This window comes from Coregonus clupeaformis, chromosome 10 (genome assembly GCF_020615455.1).
Source record: "Coregonus clupeaformis isolate EN_2021a chromosome 10, ASM2061545v1, whole genome shotgun sequence".
In the NCBI taxonomy this organism is placed as follows: Eukaryota; Metazoa; Chordata; class Actinopteri; order Salmoniformes; family Salmonidae; genus Coregonus; species Coregonus clupeaformis.
Window position 1 is genome coordinate 34,046,656 of NC_059201.1, and position 25,963 is coordinate 34,072,618.

The 25,963-nt window shown below is 43.9% G+C and overlaps 1 protein-coding gene across 1 annotated transcript in view; it reads right to left on the minus strand.

Annotated features, from left to right (window-relative positions):
- Positions 1–3,618: 3,618 nt before the first annotated feature.
- Positions 3,619–25,963, minus strand: part of LOC121574816 (contactin-3-like) — a 52,384-nt gene continuing 30,039 nt past the window's right edge. Inside the window, exons 9-23 of the mRNA XM_041887411.2 lie at positions 23,618–23,754; positions 23,060–23,189; positions 22,285–22,435; positions 21,652–21,779; positions 20,655–20,830; positions 16,209–16,326; positions 14,272–14,430; positions 14,030–14,179; positions 10,136–10,206; positions 9,004–9,238; positions 8,504–8,613; positions 6,932–7,118; positions 6,540–6,652; positions 6,108–6,273; positions 3,619–4,024 (exon numbers count right to left, since the gene is read on the minus strand). Of these exons, the coding sequence (XP_041743345.2) occupies positions 3,918–4,024; positions 6,108–6,273; positions 6,540–6,652; positions 6,932–7,118; positions 8,504–8,613; positions 9,004–9,238; positions 10,136–10,206; positions 14,030–14,179; positions 14,272–14,430; positions 16,209–16,326; positions 20,655–20,830; positions 21,652–21,779; positions 22,285–22,435; positions 23,060–23,189; positions 23,618–23,754 (2,138 nt within the window). The 3' untranslated portion in view covers positions 3,619–3,917. The remainder of the gene's footprint in view (positions 4,025–6,107; positions 6,274–6,539; positions 6,653–6,931; positions 7,119–8,503; positions 8,614–9,003; positions 9,239–10,135; positions 10,207–14,029; positions 14,180–14,271; positions 14,431–16,208; positions 16,327–20,654; positions 20,831–21,651; positions 21,780–22,284; positions 22,436–23,059; positions 23,190–23,617; positions 23,755–25,963) is intronic.

Sequence of the window (25,963 nt, forward strand, 5' to 3'; positions counted from 1 at the left end):
TTTTGACTTGTCTCCTCTGGATGGAGTGGACACAGAGACCACTCCATCCGGAGGACATCTCAAATAGTAACCAACAAAAACATGCGCAACAGGAAGCCCCAGCATCAGTCAATCAAGCAGCTGAATTGTGACAGCTGCAATAATGGGGCAGGGAAATCAATATCCCATTGACTGGGCTGCAGCAGTCTAATCAATGAGCAAAGGCCTTTATGAAACCACTGTAGGAGCAGATAGGACAGGCTGATTGCATCCACTGTTTGGGCTTTACGGGCCTCTGGGGCCTGCACACCTGCTCTGGTGGCTGAGCAGAGAGACAGAGTTACACAGTCACCTTGGATCACTTCCTTCTGCTTTCATTCGACTTTGGGGAATAAGTGCAAACGCAGATGACGGGAACAGTCCCATAACAACGTGATCATTGCTCAGCCAGCCCTAATCAGTCCCAAGTTCAGTGAAGGCACAATTCCTTATAGCAGTAGTCGACTGTTTACTACAAGTGCAAACTTACACCAGTGGCCCCAGAATGATAGCTCATGATGGTGGACCCATCGTACAATAACCTGAACAGGAAACAGTTTCTCACTCATCATCAGGCTAGTCGCAGTTCTTTAAAAGAGTACTGTAGCAGTTCTCTAGTCTTGCAGCTCAGGATGTACTTTATACACTCTTAAAAAAGAAGGCGCTATCTAGAACCTAAAACGGTTCTTTGGCTGTCCCCATAGGAGAACCCTTTGAAGAATCATTTTGGGTTCTGTGTAAAACCCTTTCCACAGAGGGTTCTACATGGAACCCAAAATAGTTATACCTGGAACCAAAAAGGGTTCTCCTATGGGGACAGCCGAATAACCCTGTTTTCTCAGAGTGTATTGAGAAAGGGACATGACAGCAGCCAACCTTTCCCTTAATTTCCAGTCAAGGCTCCATTAACATGACATCATTTATTTAGGTGCTTTAATAGCTGCTAAATTATGCTGCAGATTCAATCATACATTTATTATGCCCGGGATCTCTCAGGCCCATAAATGTACAGACCAAACTTCCACACTTCAGTCTGATCCATCTCTAATTCTGTAAAGCTTTCAACCCTTTTTTTTATATATCCAGTGTGTCAGTATATCTATAGAACTTTAATCAATTTCCATTAATGGGGTTCACATTTTTTGCCACTCAGTTATATAGTTCCCCCCCACCCCCACCCCTCTGCTAATTCATTTTCCAAAAAATGATTCAGAAAGAGTGGATATGTCCCTCAATTTATAAGATGTTCCAGTGAAGGGACTCATATATGTCCTATACTTAAACATCTATGATTTATATATATTTTGTCGACTGGTGATCGGAATTCTGAATAATCAGGAGGTCATAAATGATAGACATATGTAGCATTTAGAGGTAATTTGAATGCAGAAAATGACAAGTGGGATTTGCTTGACACAGTAACTCCACATGATTCTATTCTCGGGAACCTTAACATTTCACTGTGTGCAGAATGCAGAGTGTGATATGCATCAATTATTAAGAGGACCATGAGATACAGAACAAAATGCCAAGTCCCATCAGCTTGTTGTAGAGAGGGGTCTAAAGCTCAAGAGCCAACAGCTCTGTAAGGGGCCTAATTCTATTTCACTATGCAGAGATGAGTGGCTTAGAGGCACAGGTGACCAAACTGGTATTCAGCACTGGTCCTTATGAGTTAACACGGCTCAAACACAAAGCATACAAGGTAATGGTCTAGCTGCAGCTACAAAATCACTTTATAAAATATTATATGATTCAAATTTGACATTAGTCTGGGCATGTTGTCAGTTAGATAATTAGTTGTTTTTCAACCTCATCATAATAACCCAAGATGCCATGTACAGTTAGTTATATCAAAGGACAGCCAACCCATATAAACCAAAACATATCTCTCCATTGAGCAGCTGACACCACAATTATGTGAACATACCTTCATTTGGTAAAACCATTTTTTAAAACCTCACATTACTTTTGAAAACATGTAAATGGATTTAAGGCATTAGTAATCTTCAAGGATCAGTGTCAAACATATATACAGTTGAAGTCGGAAGTTTACATACACCTTAGCCAACTACATTTAAACTCAGTTTTTCACAATTCCTGACATTTAATCCTAGTAAAAAATTCCCTGTTTTAGTCAGTTAGGATCACCACTTTATTTTAAGAATGTGAAATATCAGAATAATAGTAGAGAGAACGATTTATTTCAGCTTATATTTCTTTAATCACATTCCCAGTGGGTCAGAAGTTTATATACACTCAATTAGTATTTGGTAGCATTGCCTTTAAATTGCTTAACTTGGGTCAAACGTTTCGGGTAGCATTCCACAAGCTTCCCACAATAAGTTGGGTGAATTTTGGCCCATTCCTCCAGACAGAGCTGGTGTAACTGAGTCAGGTTTGTAGGCCTCCTTGCTCGCACACGCCTTTTCAGTTCTGCCCACAAACTTTCTATAGGATTGAGGTCAGGGCTTTGTGATGGCCACTCCAATATCTTGACATAAGCCATATTGCCACAACTTTGGAAGTATGCTTGGGGTCAATGTCCATTTGGAAGACCCATTTGCGACCAAGCTTTAACTTCCTGACTGATGTCTTGAGATGTTGCTTCAATATATCCACATAATTTTCCTTCCTCATGATGCCATCTATTTTGTGAAGTGCACCAGTCCCTCCTGCAGCAAAGCACCCCCACAGCATGATGCTGGCACCCCCGTGCTTCACGGTTGGGATGGTGTTCTTCGGCTTGCAAGCAACCCCCTTTTTCCTCCAAACATAACGACGGTCATTATGGCCAAACAGTTCTATTTTTGTTTCATCAGACCAGAGGACATTTCTCCAAAAAGTACGATCTTTGTCCCCATGTGCAGTTGCAAACCGTAGTCTGGTTTTTTTTATGGCGGTTTTGGAGCAGTGGCTTCTTCCTTGCTGAGCAGCCTTTCAGGTTATGTTCATATAGGACTCGTTTTACTGTGGATATAGATACTTTTGTACCTGTTTCCTCCAGCATCTTCACAAGGTGCTTCGCTGTTGTTCTGGGATTGATTTGCACTTTGCGCACAAAAGTACATTCATCTCTAGAAGACAGAACGCGTCTCCTTCCTGAGCGGTATGACGGCTGCGTGGTCCCATGGTGTTTATACTTGCGTACTATTGTTTGTACAGATTAACCTTCAGGCGTTTGGAAATTGCGCCCAAGTATGAACCAGACTTGTTGAGGTCTACAAAACAATTTTCTGAGGTCTTGGCTGATTTATTTTGATTTTCCCATGATGTCAAGCAAAGAGGCGCTGAGTTTGAAGGTAGGCCTTGAAATACATCCACAGGTACACCTCCAATTGACTCAACTGATGTCAATTAGCCTATCAGAAGCTTCTAAAGCCATGACATAATTTTCTGGAATTTTCCCAAGCTGTTTAAAGGCACAGTCAACTTAGTGTATGTAAACTTCTGACCCACTGGAATTGTGATACAGTGAATTAGTGTGTGAAATAATCTGTCTGTAAACAATTGTTGGAAAAATTACTTGTCATGCACAAAGTAGATGTCCTAACCGACTTGCCAAAACTATAGTTTGTTAACAAGACATTTGTGGAGTGGTTGAAAAATGAGTTTTAATGACTCCAACCTAAGTGTATGTAAACTTCCGACTTCAACTGTACAGCATGACAGCACTTATGACATGAGAGGAAACTGTAAAATATCATGCAAACAAATTCATGTTTTCTACCAGACCGTCATTTAAATATTCAATGCATGGCCCCTTCAAAATTCCTGTTCTGTCCAGCACTGCCACAGAGGGTTGCACCCATGCCCATCTGAATGCAGGAGCAGGCTGCTAGAGGAGAGGGAGAGGGAGAGAGGAGGGCCGGTAGGAGGGCTATGACTGTGATCAGACATCACCAGGAGGAGTTGAGGAGGAGGAGAGCGCTGATGAGGAATGCAGAGAGATGAGACAGCGATAGCGGATTGAGACTAGACGCTCCCGAGCCCCGTGCACCCATGCCTGAAACCACAAACCAGCAGTCAGAGAAGCTCTTCAAGAACTGAAAATTCCACTTTTCAACAAAAAATGTTTCTGTCTCTATTTTCTAAATTTGATGACAATTCGTTGTAAATCAAAGGGCAACTGTGAATTATGTAGTGCTTTCCTTAGCTCCATTATTAATGTCTTTCAACAGGATAGGCCATTAAAGTATACAGAGATGATGAGGCTTACAGTGGGGAAAAAAAGTATTTAGGCAGCCACCAACTGTGCAAGTTCTCCCACTTAAAAAGATGAGAGAGGCCTGTAATTTTCATCATAGGTACACGTCAACTATGACAGACAAATTGAGAAAAAAAAATCCAGAAAATCACATTGTAAGATTTTTAATGAATATATTTCCAAATTATGGTGGAAAATAAGTATTTGGTCACCTACAAACAAGCAAGATTTCTGGCTCTCACAGACCTGTAACTTCTTCTTTAAGAGGCTCCTCTGTCCTCCACTCGTTACCTATATTAATGGCACCTGTTTTAACTTGTTATCAGTATAAAAGACACCTGTCCACAACCTCAAACAGTCACACTCCAAACTCCACTATGGCCAAGACCAAAGAGCTGTCAAAGGACACCAGAAACAAAATTGTAGACCTGCACCAGGCTGGGAAGACTGAATCTGCAATAGGTAAGCAGCTTGGTTTGAAGAAATCAACTGTGGGAGCAATTATTAGGAAATGGAAGTCATACAAGACCACTGATAATCTCCCTCGATCTGGGGCTCCACGCAAGATCTCACCCCGTGGGGTCAAACTGATCACAAGAACGGTGAGCAAAAATCCCAGAACCACACGGGGGGACCTAGTGAATGACCTGCAGAGAGCTGGGACCAAAGTAACAAAGCCTACCATCAGTAACACACTACGCCGCCAGGGACTCAAATCTTAAGCTTAAGCCAGTACATGTTCAGGCCCGTCTGAAGTTTGCTAGAGTGCATTTGGATGATCCAGAAGAGGATTGGGAGAATGTCATATGGTCAGATGAAACCAAAATATAACTTTTTGGTAAAAACTCAACTCGTCGTGTTTGGAGGACAAAGAATGCTGAGTTGCATCCAAAGAACACCATACCTACTGTGAAGCATGGGGGTGGAAACATCATGCTTTGGGGCTGTTTTTCTGCAAAGGGACCAGGACGACTGATCCGTGTAAAGGAAAGAATGAATGGGGCCATGTATCGTGAGATTTTGAGTGAAAACCTCCTTCCATCATCAAGGGCATTGAAGATGAAACGTGGCTGGGTCTTTCAGCATGACAATGATCCCAAACACACCGCCCGGGCAACGAAGGAGTGGCTTCGTAAGAAGCATTTCAAGGTCCTGGAGTGGCCTAGCCAGTCTCCAGATCTCAACCCCATAGAAAATCTTTGGAGGGAGTTGAAAGTCCGTGTTGCCCAGCGACAGCCCCAAAACATCACTGCTCTAGAGGAGATCTGCATGGAGGAATGTGCCAAAATACCAGCAACAGTGTGTGAAAACCTTGTGAAGACTTACAGAAAACGTTTGACCTGTGTCATTGCCAACAAAGGGTATATAACAAAGTATTAAGAAACTTTTGTAATTGACCAAATACTTATTTTCCACCATAATTTGCAAATAAATTCATTAAAAATCCTACAATGTGATTTTCTGGATTTTTTTTCTTCAATTTGTCTGTCATAGTTGACGTGTACCTATGATTGAAAATTACAGGCCTCTCTCATCTTTTCAAGTGGGAGAACTTGCACAATTGGTGGCTGACTAAATACTTTTTTCCCCCACTGTATATCACATCAGAGAGCAGATCTCTTTAGAGTGTGTGGGGGTGTTGTACTATGTTATATGCTGCAGACCTGGGCAGTCAACAAGGAATGGCAGAGATGGATTGCACTGCACATGCATTTCTAAAAAGGTCGCATTTCTTGCACCCAAAATAAGTCTATTACACAAGGTTGAAGAGGGATGCAAGAGCCCAAAATACATGTTCTGTTTGGCTGATTGAATAATCATCAAAGCTTTATCAAGGGACACAGGAAGTGGAGAGGGGAGAGAGAGGAAATGGCAAACATACTTAATCTGTGGATGTGGATGGGTTCGCTGCCCACACCTTCACCGCCCTCACTCAGGGCCTTGATCTGGATCAGGTAGTTGTCGTTGGGAGACAGCGTCAGTTCCATCCTGGTTTTGTTTGTTACGATGCTGTTTACGTCATTGTACCGGTGTCTTCTCAACAGCACCTAGAAACGGCAATGCAAAACACACAATCAAAAATGAAAGATGGGCTGAAATGAGCAGTGAGGAGTGAGGGAATTTAAACTCGATTTTGCTTATAGGATGATAAGATGGCTCCTAATGCTTGGTGACAGTACAGTGAGGCTGGCTGGTTGGAGCTATGGATGTTTTGTCCCTGTGGAAAACCTTACCAATATGATGGAAAGAGTGGATTTGAGATGGTCGTGTTGTGTTTGACAAAAGAATAGAGCCACAGTGACATGAGACGTACACGATATCCGATGACCTCTGCCTCTGTCTCCATGGCTATCACAGGACCCCAGTGTAGAGTGAGCAGAGAGCCAATCATGGTCCACTCTACATTCAAAGGAGGCTGGCCTGGTGCTAAGAGAGAAGGGATGAGGAAAGAGAGAGGAACAGAGAGATGTTCATATAATACGTGAATAGTTTTACAAAATAATGAGTTTCTGTTCTCCCTAAATTTTTAAGTAAAAATGTATATACAATCCCCCAAACAGCTGAAGGAAAATGTACTTACTACGACTGTGATAATTGTAGTTGTGTCACCTAGCTATCTTAAGAAGAATGCACTAATTGTAAGTCGTTCTGGAGAAGAGTAACTGCTAAATGACTAAATTGTAAATGTAAATGAGATTCACTCACCTGGCTTCTTGGTGGTGGCGTTGATGGGTATAGACTGTGGCCCTGTCCCTGCAGTGTTAAAAGCGCACACAGCTAGGTAATACTGTGTGTTAGCGTTCAGTCCAGTCACATTGACCGCTGAGTAGTTTCCAGAGATTCTCACTTTGCCTACTGTGTCAGGCTTGGTGTCATCTTCCCAGTACACCACCTGTTTACCAATGGAAAGAAAACAACAAGAGATTGAGATATCAGACATGAGCAATTGAATTATTTTTTTAACTCTCACAAGTGATTCACTTCATCACATTATTAGAACATCCTCATCATTCAATCTGTAATGCCATTTAGTGTGCAGTAGAGGACTGGCTTCGCAGTGAATGATATCTGGGTCCTCAATTGTATCAGCCCATGGTCATTCTACAAAGGCACCCAAGAGTAACCCACAAAGTAAAATGACAAAGTGCTTGTGTGACACAGTATAGGGATATTCTTGTCACAATAATGTGTTTAAGATCCCCTGTTTTTGGTTCAATAAAATGTATTCCCCTCACAAATCTGTATTTTCAATGATTAAAATACAGTTTCTGTACTTAGAAATTAACACAACCAGCTACAGCATGGAGGAATATTGTATTCTCTTTAACTTAATTACTTTCCTTGAGGGTATTAGCTTTCAATTAACGGTGCAGGTGAAGATATATTTGATGAAGCAAATGAAATAATCCAATGCTAGTAGCTTAGGTTCATTTTCAATATTCATGTTTCTGGTATTAAGTGACATAAGAGTAAAGTCAATAAATAATTAGAGAGAAAATGTGAAGTCTGCTCTTGGGACAGGCACATCTATATTCCTGGTTTTAGCCATGCAACTAAATTAACCTATTAGATACCATTCTTTTCACGTAAAAAACTCTATAATATACCGTACTGGAGTAAAAAAACAGATCCATACTGTAGATGATGGGCCTATTATTGTGCCTAGCAGTTTTTACCTATCCTGCCAGTTTGGCTACTAACATCAACAATACTAATGCATCTGTCTGTGAAAGGTGTCATCTCTTTCTAAATCCTATGACTTCCACTGTACCCAACCTCTAAGGCTCAAGATGCATAGTAACAGCTTACCCCCTTAAAAGCCCCTCTCTCTCAAATCATGTTTGCTGACCTGATAGCACTATTGTATCAACACAATATAGCCAGTGCCATGGCAACCAAAGGGTTTTGTTCCGAGGGGCAGAGGTGAGAAGGATTGAAAGAGCACTGGGAGAAAAGGAAAAGCTCTTCTTGCGTTCTTAAATGGATGGATGAGAGCTTTTCTCACCCGGCTTTAAAAGCTGCTGCAGCTAAATGGTGGTGGTCTTTAGAGCAGCTGTGTCTAAGTAATACTGTGACATACAGTACATATAGGAGTCAACATATTAACAAGATGTAGTCGACGTTACAGAACTCCTCATGATATCTTATACAGTGAGATGTTACAGTACACAGCACCCCAGGGGATATTTCAAGAAATAAAGCTACTGATTTCCATATAAACACTAGAAATGGAAATGTGTATGTGTTGTTTTATTGAGGAAATTTAGTGAATCCTACCTCATAACCAAGCACTCTTTCAGGGGTGATGGGGAGGGCTTCCCAGATCACTTCAATTTGAGCTGCAGATACACTCCTGCCCCAAACCCTCTTAGGAGCCTCAATGGGTACTGCAGAAATAGAGAGCTGTTGAGAACCCCACAGACTCATTCAACACCATCAAACACACTAATAGGAAGGAGAGGAAAGCAGAGAATAGACCTGTAGTTTCACTGGAGAGAGATTTTGCCTCTGCTTGGTTTTTATTGGGATCTGTGACTGACATACGGGAAGACTATCTGCATGGCAAATTCTATTAACACAGTACCTCACTGACAGCCCATTGTAGAAAGTGTCTGCTAGGATTTCCTGTAATCTACCGATGCAATAACTAATATCAAGTTGACACTCCCAGCTTGAGAGGGGGAAAGTATCTGAACCAACTTAGAAGGTTGTGCCTCCAGAATGAAAAGATTAGGGGCTGTTTGAGCGTGACTTCCACTGGCAGCCGTTTCCTTTACCTTCCTCTGCTGAGAACACTGTGGCTATGGAACTGAAAGGCCCCTCCCCACGGTTGTTGTACGCCCCAACCTTCACATTGAACGGCGAGAAAGGTGGGATAGTGTCGTTGCGGAAGATGTATCGGGCCACCCCGGGCGTGGAGATGACCGCTCGTGTCCAGGTGACGGCACCCAGCGGCCGGAAGGCGATGATATAACCGAAACCCTCTCCATTCTGCAGTTCCTCAGGCACGGGCTGGGAGCGAAACACAAAACTATAGTGATATTAAAACGCATACAGGCAAAGACACTGACACCCCTGCGTTTGTCGTCAAGCACCTGCCAAAGAGGGCTTCAACCGTGATTGCAATGATTAGATGTAGTGTTTACACAAGGATTCCCCAACTGGCGGTGATTTTATTTGGCCCCCCAAGTGTTCTGAGCAAAAAATGATTATATTAAAAACACCAGCAAATCAGCTCCAAGTGATTTTCATTTAGAAAATCTGTTCCAAAGTATTCCCACGCATAATAGAGATATATGTGATCGTATACAAATGTAAGCAAGTTTTGAAATGATTATGTTTTAGTCAAATATTATATCTGCTTGGGCTTCTTACTGTCTTATATCTGCTTGGGCTTCTTACTTCTTACATTCTACAAATTATTTGTAATGATGCTCCGGCCCCCTGACCATGCGCTCAATAATAAATTGGCCAACAGCTGAATATAGTTGATGATCCCTGGCTTACACCTACACCACAACCCACAGATGAGCAGAAATCACTGATTGTTTCATGTTTTTCTCCCTGCATTAGCACATAATTGTGGATGAAGTGGGCTTCAAAGAAACAATCTCTGTCCCTCAGTTGAATCACATTGGAAGGGAGAAATGGCACTCCATGGCCAGCACTGAAGAGAGGGGCTGGCTCTAGTGCAGATTATAATATTGCTTCATTCAATTCTGCACAATTAAGCAAAACCATTACCTGGCTATGGAGAGAACCGTAAAACCATTACCTGGCTATGGAGAGAACAGTAAAACCATTACCTGGCTATGTAGAGAACAATAAAAACATTACCCGGCTATGTAGAGAACAGTAAAAACATTACCCGGCTATGTAGAGAACAGCAAAACCTGACAGATGACTTACCTCCCAAGTTATCACTAATTCAGATTTTGTGCCTCCTCCGCCTCCAACATCAGTGGGAGCTGTATCAGGCACTGTAAGGCAAAGCCCAGAAGAGAGCAATTATAAGGCTGTTAACAGAGATGAACTACAGGACTACAGTGCCTTGTAAAAGTATTCATCCCCCTTGGCGTTTTTCCTATTTTGTTGCATTACAACCTGTAATTTAAATGAATATTTATTTGGATTTCATGTAATGGACATACACAAAATAGTCCAAATTGGTGAAATGAAATGAAAAAAATAGCTTGTTTCAAAAAATCCTAAAAGATAAATAACGGAAAACTGGTGCGTGCATATGTATTCACCCCCTTTGCTATGAAGCCACTAAATAAGATCGGGTGCAAGAGGCACCACCAAGCAAGTGGCACCATGAAGACCAAGGAGCTCTCCAAACAGGTCAGGGAAAATGTTGTGGAGAAGTACAGATCAGGGTTGGGTTATATATCAGAAACGTTGAACATCCCACGGAGCACCATTAAATCCATTATTAAAAAATTGAAAGAATATGGCACCACAACAAATCTGCCAAGAGAGGTGTCACGATCGTCTAACATAGAGGACCAATGCGCAGCGTTGAAGGTGAACATATTTTATTACTATAAATGATCACACGATCAAAAACACAAACGAAAACGTGACGTCTACGGTTTCACACAAACCGAAATGAACAAGAAACCACAAACACAACGTGAAAGACAGATAGTTAAATATGGCTCCCAATCAGAGACAACGAGCCAACAGCTGACACTCGTTACCTCTGATTGGGAGTCACTCAAACAAAGAAATACAATAACCTAGAACCCACCACAAAACATAGAAACTAACACCCTGGCTCAACATACGAGAGTCCCCCGAGCCAGGGCGTGACAGTACCCCCCCCTAAAGGCGCGGACTCCGACCGCGCCAACGAAACACAACAGGGGAGGGACCGGGTGGGCACTCCGCCAGGCGGCGGATCCGGCTCCAGTGGAACAGGCACGTGCCGTGCCGGACCGACGACGCACACCACTGGCTTGGTGTGGGGAACAGGCACGGGCCGTGCTGCACTGACGACGCACACCACTGGCTTGGTGTGGGGAGCAGGAGCGGGCCGGACAGGGCTGACGAACCGCCCCACAGACTTGGTGCTGGGAGCAGGAATGGGCCGGACCGGGCTGGCGACGCGCACCACAGACCTGGTGCGGAGAGCAGGAACGGGCAGAGCCGGGCTGACGAGACGCACCACAGACTTGACGCGGGGAGCAGGAATGGGCCGGACCGGGCTGGCGACGCGCACCACAGACCTGGTGCGGAGAGCAGGAACGGGCAGAGCCGGGCTGACGAGACGCACCACAGGCTTGATGCGGGGAGCAGGAATGGGCCGGACCGGGCTGGCGACGCGCACCACAGACCTGGTGCGGGGAGCAGGAACGGGCAGAGCCGGGCTGACGAGACGCACCACAGACTTGATGCGGGGAGCAGGAATGGGCCGGACTGGGCTGGCGACGCGCACCGCAGGTTTGGTGCGGGGAGCAGGAATAGACCGGACCGTACTGGGGACACACACCACTGGCTCCACACCGGGATCTGGAACGGGCCGGACCGGACTGGCAACACACGCCAGTACCTCTCGCCGTGCCTCCACACCTTCCATCCCCTCTTCTACCAGTGGCCCCCATAACCCGGCGGCCTTCTCCGGCAACCCACTGGACCGCTCTATCGCGGCCTCCTGCTGGTCCGCCGTCGTGAGCCCCCCCCCTAAAAAATTTTGGGCCGTCTCTCCTACCCGTGGACCACGTCTCCATATCCCTCGCCAGCTTCTCGCCCTTCTGCCATAATGTCAAGCCCTTGTCTTCCTCCCTCGGCTTGACCCAGTCCAGGAGGCGAAGGAGATCTGTGAGGGATCTCCCTGGCGACGGCTCCTGGACACGCTGCTTGGTCCCATCTTGGTGGTTTCTTCTGTCACGATCGTCTAACATAGAGGACCAATGCGCAGCGTTGAAAGTGAACATATTTTATTACTATAAATGATCACACGATCAAAAACACAAACGAAAACGTGACGTCTACGGTTTCACACAAACCGAAATGAACAAGAAACCACAAACACAACGTGAAAGACAGATAGTTAAATATGGCTCCCAATCAGAGACAACGAGCCAACAGCTGACACTCGTTACCTCTGATTGGGAGTCACTCAAACAAAGAAATACAATAACCTAGAACCCACCACAAAAAATAGAAACTAACACCCTGGCTCAACATACGAGAGTCCCCCGAGCCAGGGCGTGACAAGAGGGCTGCCCACCAAAAACAAGGAGGGCATTAATCAGAGAGGCAACAAAGAGACCAAAGATAACCCTGAAGGAGCTGCAAAGCTCCACAGTGGAGATTGGAGTATCTGTCCATAAGACCACTTTAAGCCGTACACTCCACAGAGCTGGGCTTTACGGAAGAGTGGCCAGAAAAAAGCCATTGCTTAAAGAAAAAAATAAGCAAACACGTTTGGTGTTCGCCAAAAGCCATGTGGGAGACTCCCCAAACATATGGAAGAAGGTACTCTGGTCAGATGAGACTAAAATTGAGCTTTTTGGCCATCAAGGAAAATGTGTGGCGCAAACCCAACACCTCTCATCAACCCGAGAACACCATCCCCACAGTGAAGCATGGTGGTGGCAGCATCAAAGTGTGGGGATGTTTTTCATTGGCAGGGACTGGGAAACTGGTCAGAATTGAAGGAATGATGGATGTCGCTAAATACAGGGAAATTCTTGAGGGAAACCTGTTTCAGTCTTCCAGATATTTGAGACTTGGACGCAGGTTCACCTTCCAGCAGGACAATGACCCTAAGCATACTGCTAAAGCAACACTCGAGTGGTTTAAGGGGAAACATTTAAATGTCTTGGAATCCAATTGAGAATCTGTGGTATGACTTAAAGATTGCTGTATACCAGCGGAACCCATCCAACTTGAAGGAGCTGGAGCAGTTTTGCCTTGAAGAATGGGCAAAAATCCCAGTGGCTAGATGTGCCAAGCTTACAGAGACATACCCCAAGAGACTTGCAGCTGTAATTGCTGGTGGCTCTACAAAGTATTGACTTTGGGGGGGTGAATAGTTATGCACGCTCAAGTTTTCTATTTTTTGGTCTTATTTCTTGTTTGTTTCACAATAATAAATATTTTTCATCTTCAAAGTCGTAGGCATGTTGTGTAAATCAAATGATATAACCCCCCCCAAAATCCATTTTAATTCCAGGTTGTAAGGCAACAAAATAGGAAAAATGCCAAGGGGGGTGAACACTTTCGCAAGCCACTGTATATGCCATACGTTTAGCCTCATGAGACAGCTTTAAAATGCATTCACAATATTGTTTTCTATTTTACACTCCACAAACATTTCCCTTGATACTAGCGACCCGACATGTTTTGGAGTATATGGTCCTACTCAACTGCCAAACGTCACAAAGAATAAACAACTTTTTTTTAGATTTAGCTGTTAAGTTTAATATTCAGAAAATGCCATTTTACTTGACAACGGTTTCATGCATAGCACTGTGGTGGCAAAACAGATTTGTGGACCGCTCATGTGCATCCTGATGCCAGCCCAAAGTAAATGGTCCATCACAAGACATCTGTCACATCAGCAACTGGTTCAAGCAGCATTTCATGTCAGATGTCAGGGGTCTGTGTATATCTACAGTATTTGTGTGTATGTGTGTGTATGTGTGTGTGTATTAGTGTGTGTTAGTGTGTTAGTGTGTTAGTATGTGTATGTGTGTGTTAGTGTGTGTATGTACGTGTTAGTATGTGTATGTGTGTGTTAGTGTGTGTGTGTCTGCGTATGTATTTTAGAGAGAGTAGAGGAGAGACACTCACTGGTATCCTCTGTCCTGGTCTTGGCTGAGGCTGGACTGGGCTCTCCCATGCCCACACTGTTGCGGGCCACCACCCTGAACTCATACTCCACCCAGGCGTTCAGGCCCACCACAGTGGCTGTCAGTGTGTTGCCATTGATCACCTCAGGAACTGGAAGTGGAAAGTAGACCATTATTATCATGCTGGATAAGCATTGTTATGGTGTGCTCTGTTATGTACTGTATGGTAAGTGTATAAGCTACCTGTGTCCACAGCCTGCCAGCCCACAGTGAAGGGGGTCCGGGCCTGGATGATGTAGCCGGTGATAGGGCTGCCGTTGTCCCTGCCGGGGCTCCAGGAGAGCTGGGCCGTGCTATCTGTGATCTCCTCCACCGCTACTGTGTCCGGTGGCCCGGGGGGACCTGACTCAATCAGACAATAAGCAAAGTGAGCCTCCACACCGCACCACCACCATAAACACCCCCACCACCACCACCACCACCATAAACACCCCCACCACCACCACCATAAACACCACCACCACCACCATAAACACCACCAACACACCAACACCACCACACCCACGACCACCACCCCCACCACCACCATAAACACCACCACCACCCCCATAAACACCCCCACCACCCCCACCCCCACCATAAACACCACCAACACCCCCACCACCACCATAAACACCACCAACACCCCCACCCCCACCATACACACCACCCCCACCACAACCATAGACACCACCACCACCCCACCACCAACATAAACACCACCACCACCACCACCATAAACACCACCAACACCCCCACCACCTCCATAAACACCACCACCACCACAACCATAGACACCACCACCACCCCCACCACCACCATAAACACCACCACCACCACCATAAACACCACCAACACCCCCACCACCACCATAAACACCAGCACCACCCCCACCACCAACACCCCCACCATAGACACCACCAACACCACGCCCCCATTCCCAACTCATCATCCTCTTGCCTTTACAGCTGGCCCAATGCCATCACACTCCCTCTAATTAAGGGCTGTGTCCTTGGGCCGGCTTCACAGGGACCTTTAATGCAGACGTGTGATATGTGAGGCTGAGAAGTGATTAAGAACATTGGATCACTAACACCAGACAGGAACATGGGAGGGGACAATTTGTTAAACATATGCTTGTGTTAGAAAGATGGACAGTGAGAGGAAGTGAGAAAGAGTGTGAGAGAGAAAGAGAGATAGAGAGCGAGAAACAGATTGAGTGAGAGAGACCGCAACATTGAGAGGCAAAGAATGACAGAGAGTGTTCATGGATATCTACTCCAAAGATGGGTGCATGCCATGATGTTGTTGTTTGCTCCACTGTTCCATTATTCAGATGCTTCTATTGTATTTTGCCGATATGTAAATGAGCCAATTAAAGCCATCTCTGTAATAAACAATGGCTTTCCAAAACAAAACATCTGGGACAGCTATTACAGGGTGTTATGGGTGTGCATACCAATGTAAATCACTAGAGATAAGCTACAATGATGAGATATGATACACTACTCCAAAAACATATCAACTACCACTGTGGAAGCTGCCGTCACAAATGTACCAGTGCCACAGTGTGTGCCATTATCAAATTCAGCGATGCCAAATATTGTCTTTCAATTATTTCAAAAAGATGTCATAAAAATTCAATGTTCTCATTACACAAATACCACATATCATTACATTGTATAACATGCCATGTCATGAAATGTAAAAACAAAATATGTAAGATATTAATAGATATTATATAGATGTATATGTGTCTGCACAGTTCACACCAAAATATGAATACAGCATCCTATTTGTCATAAAGGTAGCTTGACAGCAAGTTTAATTAACCAATATTCTTCATATAGGCCTATAAAATGAAGTATGCCATCTAGATTCCAATTTCAGCTCCAATTTATTCCATGAATCAATTTTAATTCTGTCAAACTGTTTACGATATTTTTCATTGCAAGCTCTAAGGTCAAACATTCACAGCCGACACTATATTGTATTTCGACATTCAGACTTTTCTAAAGAACTTAAAAAGTCATCACTTCTGAGAAATGAGTCCCTGTACAAATGTGAATCTCATTGCCAGAGTGAACTCAACTTGAATTCCATAAAGGAACCCTTACAACCTTAACAGTCGGTTCTCTTACCTTTCACAACCAAGATGGCCGAAGCGGACAAGTTCTCCACGTCGGTGTCGATAACACAGACATATTTCCCCCCGTGATTCAGCTGGATGTTACGAATCATCAGATCTCCTGAAATGCTCTATAAGGGATAACAATAACACAAAAACAAGAATATCTGGTGTAAGATCAAGAAATCTAAAGGAAATACACTCTGAACGGTTTCATCATTCTATCTGAGCAATTGCATGCATGATCCTACTGCAGGTTGACTAATAAATACATGTATTACATTACAGAACATGTATTTTTCTTTTTAAGTGTGACTTTAGCTTTAACATTGAGGAAGCTCTGTGCACAGAGCTGCATGTGGTCCTCAGGCCACTGAGTCTTGTGACACACAGGAACCAATAAGAACGTCAGCTGTGTTCTAAACAAACAATCCTGTCAGCTACCCTTCAGGCACTGCATGTTCCCCTACTCAGCCTCGCACAGGACCCACAAAACAGACAAACACATTCCGGCTAATTGGCAAGATGATCCTAATTATTCCATAATTACATAAGCCAGAGTAGATAAGAAATTATTACGTCTCACAGACTAGGAGCTAATATTGTTCTATATAAAACCGTGTGCTCTTTGAGATCCTAAAACTGATAAACTGTTGAAAAACCCAAAGATGAGCGAGATGTGATGAAATAGCTTCTGTACATTTTCCCGTCTGCCATGGAGGCTTAGTACAGTTATATAAGTTAATGTGGAAGAGCGATACAAGTAAAATGTCTTCATATGAGATTGATTTGGGATCATATTTACAGTGTCTTCAGAATGTATTCATAACCCTTGACTTATTCCGCATTTTGTTGTTAGAGCCTGAATAAAAAATGTATTAATTAATTATATATATATATATATATATATATATATATATATATATATATATATATATAAAAATATATATATATATATATATATATATTCATCTACACACAATACCCCATAATGACAAAGTGAAAACATGTTTTTAGAAATGTTAGCTAATTTATTGAATATTAAATACAGAAATATCTCATTCACATAAATATTCACACCCCTTTGCTGTGACACTCCAAATTGAGCTAAGGTACATCCAATTCCCTTTGATCATCCTTGAGCTGTCACTACAACTTGTTTTGAGTCCACCTGTGTCCAATTCAATTGTTTGGACATGATTTAGAAAGAAACACAACTGTCTATACAAGGTCCCACAGTTGACAGCACGTCAGAGCAGAAACTATACCATGAAGTACAAGGAACTGTCCGTAGATCTCCGAGATAGAATTGTGATGAGGCATATATCTGGGGAAGGGTACAAAACAATTTCTAGAGTGTTTAAAGTTTCCAAGAGCATATTGATCTCCATCATTGGGAAACTGAAAAAATATGGAACTACCCAGACTCTGCCTAGAGCTGGCCGTCCGAATAAAACTGAGCAACCAGGCAAAAAGGACATTGGTCAGGGAGGTGACCAAGAACCGAATGATCACTCTGACAGAACATCAGAGTTCCTTAGCTGAGATGGGAGAACCTGCCAGAAGGACAACAATCTCTACAACACTTTAACAATCTGGGCTTTATGGGAGAGTGGCCATACGGAAGCCATTCCTGAGAAAAAGGCATGTGAAAGACTCTGAGAGCATAAGGCAAAAGATTCAGTGGTCTGATGAGCCAAACATTTTACTCTTTGGCCTGAATGCTGCTCATCACCCGTCTAACATCATCCCTACTGTGAAGCATGATGGTGGCAGCATTATGCTATTGGGATGCTTTTCAGTGGCAGGGACTGGGAGACTGGTAAGGACAGAGGGAACAATGAATGGAGTCAAATACAGGCAAATACTTTAAGAGAACCTGCTTCTCAGTGCAAAAATGTACGTTCCAACAGGACAAGCATACAACCAAAGCAACTCTTGAATGGCTTCAGAACAAGAATGTGAAAGTCCTTGAGTGGCCCAGACAAAGCCCACACTTAAATCCCACTGACAATCTGTGGAAAGACTTGAAGATTGCTGTTCACCACCGCTCCCCATCTAATTTAACAGAGCTTGAGAAAATCTGCAAGGAAGAATGGGAGAAAATCCCCAAATCCAGATGTGTAAAGCTGATACAGACATACCAAAGACGACTCAAAGCTGTATTCGCAGCCAAAGGTGCTTCTACGAAGTATTGACTCAGGGGTGTGAATACTTATGGAAATTAGATATTTCTGTATTTCATTTTCAATAAATTTGCAAAAATGTCTAAAAACATGTTTTCACTTTGTCATTATGGGGTATTGTGTGTAGATGAGTGAGAGAAAAAAAGCTATTTAATCCCTTTTGAATTCAGGCTGTAAAACAACAAAATGTGGAATAGGTCAAGGGGTATGAATACTTTCTGAAGTCACTGTATCTGCAGTTAATTATTAGGCACATAGCAAAGCTACCCATCACTCTGGGGAGATGGACTCACATTCAAAAAATCCAGAGCCAATGTTCACTTGGTGAAGTGGTCTGTCACACATACACAGCATGTCATCCTTCAGGACTCCTTTTAAAATGGAGTGTGCTTGTCCAGAGATGATTCACCTGAGGGCTAGCCAGGTTAGTCACACTCAAGTCACGCCAGATTTCATCAACTCACTGGGCAGTGATCACAGCTCGGCTTGGCTGCAATTGTGTATGAACGCTAGAGGTCTTCATCGGTCCAAAAAGTTGGACCCGTTCCGAAATGGACCTGGGGCTTTCCCACCCGGACCCGATATGCATAAATACATTATTTTTTATATAGAGACCCATTCCAAACGGACCCGAAGACACATACCTGAGACCCATGACAATCATATCAGTTCCAACCCAGACCCGTGACATTATTTAGAGTTGTGGATCCGGATCCGCTCTGAACCTGGATCGGGTCTCGGGTATTCGGGTACAGGTGGATCCGTGAAGACCCTCTAATGAACGGCCTGAGGATCCTCACCTCTCGGAGTCAAAGACCAAGCGGAGCAAAGCGGCACTTATGTGTAGCTAAGGGACGGCATGGCACTCCTCTCCTCTGACAGGCTAACATGCTCATGCCATGTCTACCACTGACATGCCAGCCAGCAGCTGTCTAACTGGAGAACAAGGGGTTAAATCCCATGCCTTGGCAGGCAGGAAGCTATGAGGCAGATCTGGTTTAATTATGTGAATTAATTCATCAGAAGCTGTTGAGAAGAGCTGGTAATCTCCCTGGGCATGGGGATATGGAATCTGTGAAAACTGTATCTCATTATGTGTGTCCACATGTCAATGTCATTTGTAATTGCCATTTGTCTATCCACGCAGGAGTGAACTTAGCATGACCACGACATTGGAGGGGTTCAACTCCGATATCAACCTCAACTTTAATCCATTCATTTAGTTTTTTTTCAAACTGTATCCATACAATGAACCTGGGGTGAAGAGTGAATCCATAAAACAGTGAAAAATGATTCCCTAAAACAATTTGGCAGAGACAAGTGCAGAACAAATGAATACCAAAACTCAACACATATTTTCAACAAAGAGTAGTCTCTTATCGTTAATTCAAGGAATGAGGAATTGAAATGAACATTTTACAGGTGCCAAGGCTTGCCCTTGGTTAATGCCAGCCAACTCATTATAAAATTATTTCAGGGTACAAGATTCATAAATAGGTATGCAAATTCAATTACAGCAAAGAGAGATGATAACAAAACGTTCTCCCTTGAGGTGGAGAAATTAGAAGTTGGAGGGATGAAAAGTAAAAAGAGTTTTAATTAATCAGGCTTATTCCACCGTTGAAACACTTTACGGATTAGTATGATCTCCTATGAAATACTGTGGCTTTTCACCTTTATATTGTCTTACGGATAACATCGCAATTCATTTGAGCTGTCCGATGGACAGGGAGACGAAATATACATGGCAGATTAATTGAAAAAGAGGCAATATAGCTTGAAACAATGGAAATTAAATATAGCCTATTGAAGCAACACTTCAATGCTGAGACTGCTGCTAAGATTTGATCCCAACATATCCTTCATTAGTACCCTTCTTGAAAGTAGCCTACTATGTGACGATAGGGCTTTTTTATGTTTTTAAGAGGTAGCTAACCTATTATACAGAGATGATACAGTTTCCAAATTAGCCATACTCTTAGAAAAAAAGGTGCTATCTAGAACCTAAAAGGGTTCTTTGGCTTTCCCCATAGGATAACCCTTTGAAGAAGCCTTTTTGGTTCCAGGTGGAACCCTTTTGGTTCCAGGTAGAACCCCTTTGGGTTCCATGTAGAACCCTTTCTACAGAGGGTTCTACATGGAACTCAAAAGCATTCTACCTGGAACCAAACAGGTTTCTCCTATGGGAACAGCTGAAGAACCCTTTTGGAACCCTTTTTTCTAAGAGTGTACAATAGCCTCACAGCAGTTGTCCACTGCTAATGGTGACTCACCCCTCCTACTCTGTCGAAATGGTCGGCGTCCCCATGGAAGTCTATGAGCTGCCCGTTGAAGGCCCAGGAGAAAGACACATCCAAGGCTGGATCGCTGGCAATCTGGCAGGGCAGCACGATACTCTCGCCAACAATGATCTCCATGTTAGCAGGCCTCTGGGTGATTCTGGTGGGCTCTGTCCAGACAATGACTGTTTAGTATGCATCTTAATACTTTCTGGGTGGGAACCATTACGCTCAAACTCTAGTGTTTAAGATTATAACTATATCAAACTATTACTATGACAAGGATCACCATAGCTACATGTATCTTGCTTCTAGAACTTAACTTTCAAACTATTGTTGCCTCACTAACATTTAACATCATTTCTGGTTGACACTTCGTATTTGCATGGTCAATTTGGGGGCGAAATGTTTGAAGTAGGATTATGCAAGCAGAATACATTCCCAATGGTGGCTGCAGTGGAGTACGGGAGCCTTGTAAGGGAAAGGTCAGGATAATTAAATTCCATTAGATTAAAGGGTTCAGCTGCTGGCGTATGACCTAAAAAAGCTACTGAGAAAAACAATGGAGGTGGTGACGGACGTTTACAAATAATGTACCCGATAACTGCACCAACACATTACATCACCGCACCCATTAATAATGACCTTTACTTAATTGCGGTACAATAACTTATTGCCTATATAACCACTCTCTCTAGTGAAATCAATTCCAATTACTTTAATTACAAAATAACAACCTTGACAGTGTACAGACAAAATAGTAATGACCAATTGAAGTTGTAGGGACAGAATAGTAACGATCACTTTCATTAGATGTTAGGCTGGGATTATTAGTACAATTATCAGTACAAGACAGTACATCAAAATATCCGACAATAAGGACAGCTATTGATGTAAAAAAAATTGCAATTACGTTAAAATCATGAACCAAAGTGAATGGTTTTTGGGAGATGCCTCGGGCTTATTGTGAGAACCCGTTATGATCCCACACCTGTGATAAGGAGTCTTCCAGTGGTGCTCGCAGTCCCAAATTGATTCTTAGCGATGCATGTGTAGCTCCCCGCATCCCTCCTGGTTGCGTTGACAATCTTCAGTGTCCCGTTGGGAAGCAGAGTAATCCTAGGGGATAAGTAACAGAGATTCTGAGCTGTTGCTTGGGTAAATAATTGAAGAGCCGTTTCTGAATCCAGTCCAAGTGCTAGGATGCATAATTGCCTTCGTTTCAACATCATTTCAAATTGTCCTTGTATTCCAACAGAGAAAACTGAAAATCGACTTTGCATTTTGCAATTTCCTGTGAAATTGGTGTCCTAATGCCAATCATTCTCCCCAGGCTTATCATCCAAGAGATGGTTATCTGCATGTTAATTTTTGTATTTAAACAAAATAAGCCTGACTGAAAGCCTGAATGACTGAAATGTTGGTATTTGCATAAGCTAAGCATTCAATACGCACAGAAGCTGCATACAACATATACTATCTATATCTACATTTTTCCAGGGGTTTGTTTTCTTCTCATAAGCCTTTCCTCCTATTCATCCACACGTCTGCAAATATTATAATCACACACAACTGCCCTTTTTGAATGTGAATGAGAGAGAATTCATGCTGGGTTTCACACTACCTCTCGTTTCTCTGCAAGATCTCATTGCCTTTCTTCCACAAGCTAATTGCCCGGGGCGAGGCTTGGGGCTTGCACTCTAGAGCCACTTCACTGCCTGAGCGAGCTTTCAGCAGGGCCTTCAGTGGATTCTTGGAGAAACTGGGAGGTGATGCTATAGGAGACACGGGGGGAATAGGGGAGGAAGACAACTTGAACCAACTCCCATATCAACTGTGCTGAGCTGAGATTGACTCATTCCCTACCTCCTTCCCCTATCCTCTGGCATAAAAACCATGATCTCCATAGGAACTGCTCCAGGGCTTCAGTGATGAAGCCATATCCCCCTTCCACCATAGAGACCAGTCCTCACTACACACTATGGGCTTCTCTAAATGTTGGGCTTTGTCTGTCATCGTCACGTTTTGTCAGTCATCATCGGAGACCCCCAGTGTCATTAAATAGCAGGACCGAATTGAATTTCTCATCCGGTCAGTCAGATAGATAGAACTCAGCAAAGCTCTCCGAATAAATCGATATGTCATCTACATGAGAAAGCCCTCTGATGCCACTGTGCAATGCGTTTCTAGTATCAAAATCAATATGATGAAATGAATGAAAGTAAAATAAGATACTCCATCAGATTCATATTTTCGACTCTGGAGCCGAAGTGGCATCAAATGAGGCTGCGAGTGAACGTAGAAAATGGCAATGGCAGGGTGCTAGTATTATATTTAAGAATATGATCAAACACACAGCAATCTAGACACATAAAAATCAGAGAGGAAAGCTTTCTTACCTAACACCATTAGCTCAGCGCTGGAATAAATAATGCCATGTTTGTTTTCAGCCACACACTGATACATCCCGGCATCTGACAGGTTTAATGCTGCTATGGAGAGAGCCCCGTTTTCGATTTGCACCCGGCCCTGTGGACGACAAAGCAAGCAGATCTGCATATGTATCGCTGGAGCAGACTCTTATGTCCACAGGCGCAAATGCAATTACTTGTACAATATGAAGAGACAAGAGAGGGGAAGAAAAAACACTTCATAGCACCCTGTTCTTGTATGTATGCTCAGATTGGGACTAGGATAGGGTGAGGGGGTAGAAAATGCTGACCTGCAGCTTCAATAAAAACAAAGACAGTGATGTTGTCAATACCAGTAGACCACTAATAAGCTATTCTTCCCATGGCCATCAAGTTGGAAAAGCCACTAAAACAAGTCAGATACATTTTTCTGTTGATGTCTTACTCTGACTGAATTTGAAACCCATCAGCTGTTCAGAGATCCTGAACCACGGCACACTATGTGAAGATGCTGATGTGGTTTCACGTGCAGGACTCCATACATACCTCTGCCATTAGGTTGTCTCCATTCCTCAGCCAACTGTAGGAGGGCTTGGGCTTCCCGTTTGCCTTACACTCCCAGAACAGGTTCTCCTCAATGGACAGGGCGCCGTCGATCATTGTCTGGAGCCAATGGGGTTTCGCTATGAAAAGAGGGAATATGCAGATGTCAGGGACAGGGATTCCAAAGACATAATGACGATTAAAAGGACAACGGAGCCAAGACTGAAAATAAATTGTTATCATGGACCGCTGACATAATTATAGCATTATAGAGTGGCACACAATTGGCCCAGCGTCGTCCGGGTTTGGCTGGTGTAGGACGTCATTGTGAATAAGAATTTGTTCTTAACTGACTTGCCTAGTTAAATAAAGGTAAAATAAAAAATAGTTTGAATGAATATTCCATCATTGGATTCTCCATTCACCGAACGGCCAGGACAGTAGAGTCAGGGAAATCAAGAGGGGGAGGGGGAGGGGTATGCCTCTTCATCAACAGCAAATGGTGTGCTGACTGTAGCACAGTGGAAGTCTCGACCCATTGTTCACCCGTCTTGGAATGCCTGATGGTCAAATGCCGACTCTTCTACCTCCTGACGGAGTTTTCAGCTGTTTTCGTGACTGTTGTATACATCCCACCTCAAGACAAGAAATATAACAAGCTGGCACTTAGCGAACTGTACGAGGTTATAAACAAGGAGGAAACTTACATCTGGAGGCTGCCTTTCTTGTCGACGTTGATTTTAATTCTGCGTCATTAAGACACGTGATGCCCAACTTCCATCAACATGCCTCCCTCGCCACTAGGGGCGATTAAGTCCTAGACCACTGTTACTCTACCCACAAGCAAGCATCAACAAGGCCCTCCCTCGTCCGCCATTTGGCAAATCAGATCATGACTCCTAGACTCTGCCGATAACATCAACGAACTAACCACCTCCGTCACCGGCTTCATAAGGAAATTCATCTGCGACTTTGTCCCCACAGTGAAGGATTGCTGCTTCCCCAATCAAAAGCACCTGGATTAACAGAGGTTGGCGCTAAACTAAACGTCAGGGCTACCGCACACAGGGCTATCGCAGATAACCCTGAGGCTACGGCTGAGAACAGGAACAAGTACAAGAAGTCTACGACCTCCGCAGAGTCATCAAATGAGCAAAAAGACAATATAGGAATAAGGTGGAATCATATTACACAGGCTCCGATGCCCACCGCATGTGGCAGGGGCTACAGTCCATCACGGATTACAAAGGAAGACCCAGCCATGATCTGCCCAACGATGCCTCTCTTCCAGATGAACTCAATGCATTTTATGCACGCTTCAACAATAACAACACCATACTGTGCGTGAGGGGCCCCACCGACCCAGATGACTGGGTGATCTCGCTCTCTGAGGCTGATGTGAGAAAAGGTCTTTAATCAGGTCAACATTCCAGGGCACGTTCTCAGAGCATGCGCAGATCATTTAGCATATTCACAGTAATTTTCAACCTCTCCTAGTCCCAGTCTGTCATCCCCACATGTTTTAAAATGCTTCATTCCTGTTCCCAAGAACTCTAAGGCTTCATGCCACAATGACTACCGCCCTGTAGCACTCTTCTGTAATCATGAAGTGCTTTGAAAGGCTGGTTATCGCACACATCAACTCCATCATCCCAGACACCCTAGACCTACTCCAATTTGCATACCACCCAACAGATCCATATACAATGGAATCGCAATTGCACTCCACACTGCCCTCACCCACCTAGATAAGAGGAATACCTATATCAGAATGCTGTTCATTGACGACAGCTCAGCGTTCAACACCATTGTCCCCTCCAAGATCGTCACCAAGCCTGAACACCTCGCTCTGCAACTGGATCCTGGACTTCCTGATGGGCCAATCCCAGGTGGTGAGGGTAGGCAACATCACCTCCGCCACGCTGACCCTCAACACGGGGGCCCCACAGGTGTGTGCTTAGTCCCTTCCTGTACTCCCTGTTCACCCACGACTGCGTGGCCACGTACAACACCAACACCATCATCAGGTTTGCTGACGACACGACGGTGGTAGGCCTGATCACCGGCAACGATGAGACAGCCTACAGGGAGTCAGTGACCTGGCAGTGTGGTGCCAGGACAACAACCTCTCCCTCAACATCAGTAAGACCAAGGAGCTGATCGTGGACTACAGGAAATGGGAGGGGGGAGAGGGGGGGAGCACGCCCCCATCCACATCGATGGGGCTGCAGTGGAGCGGTCTAGAGCTTCAAGTTCCTCTGTGTCCAAATCACTAAGGACTTAAAATGGTCCACTCACACATGCACAGTCCTGAAGAAGGCGCAACAGCGATTCTTCCCCCTCAGGAAG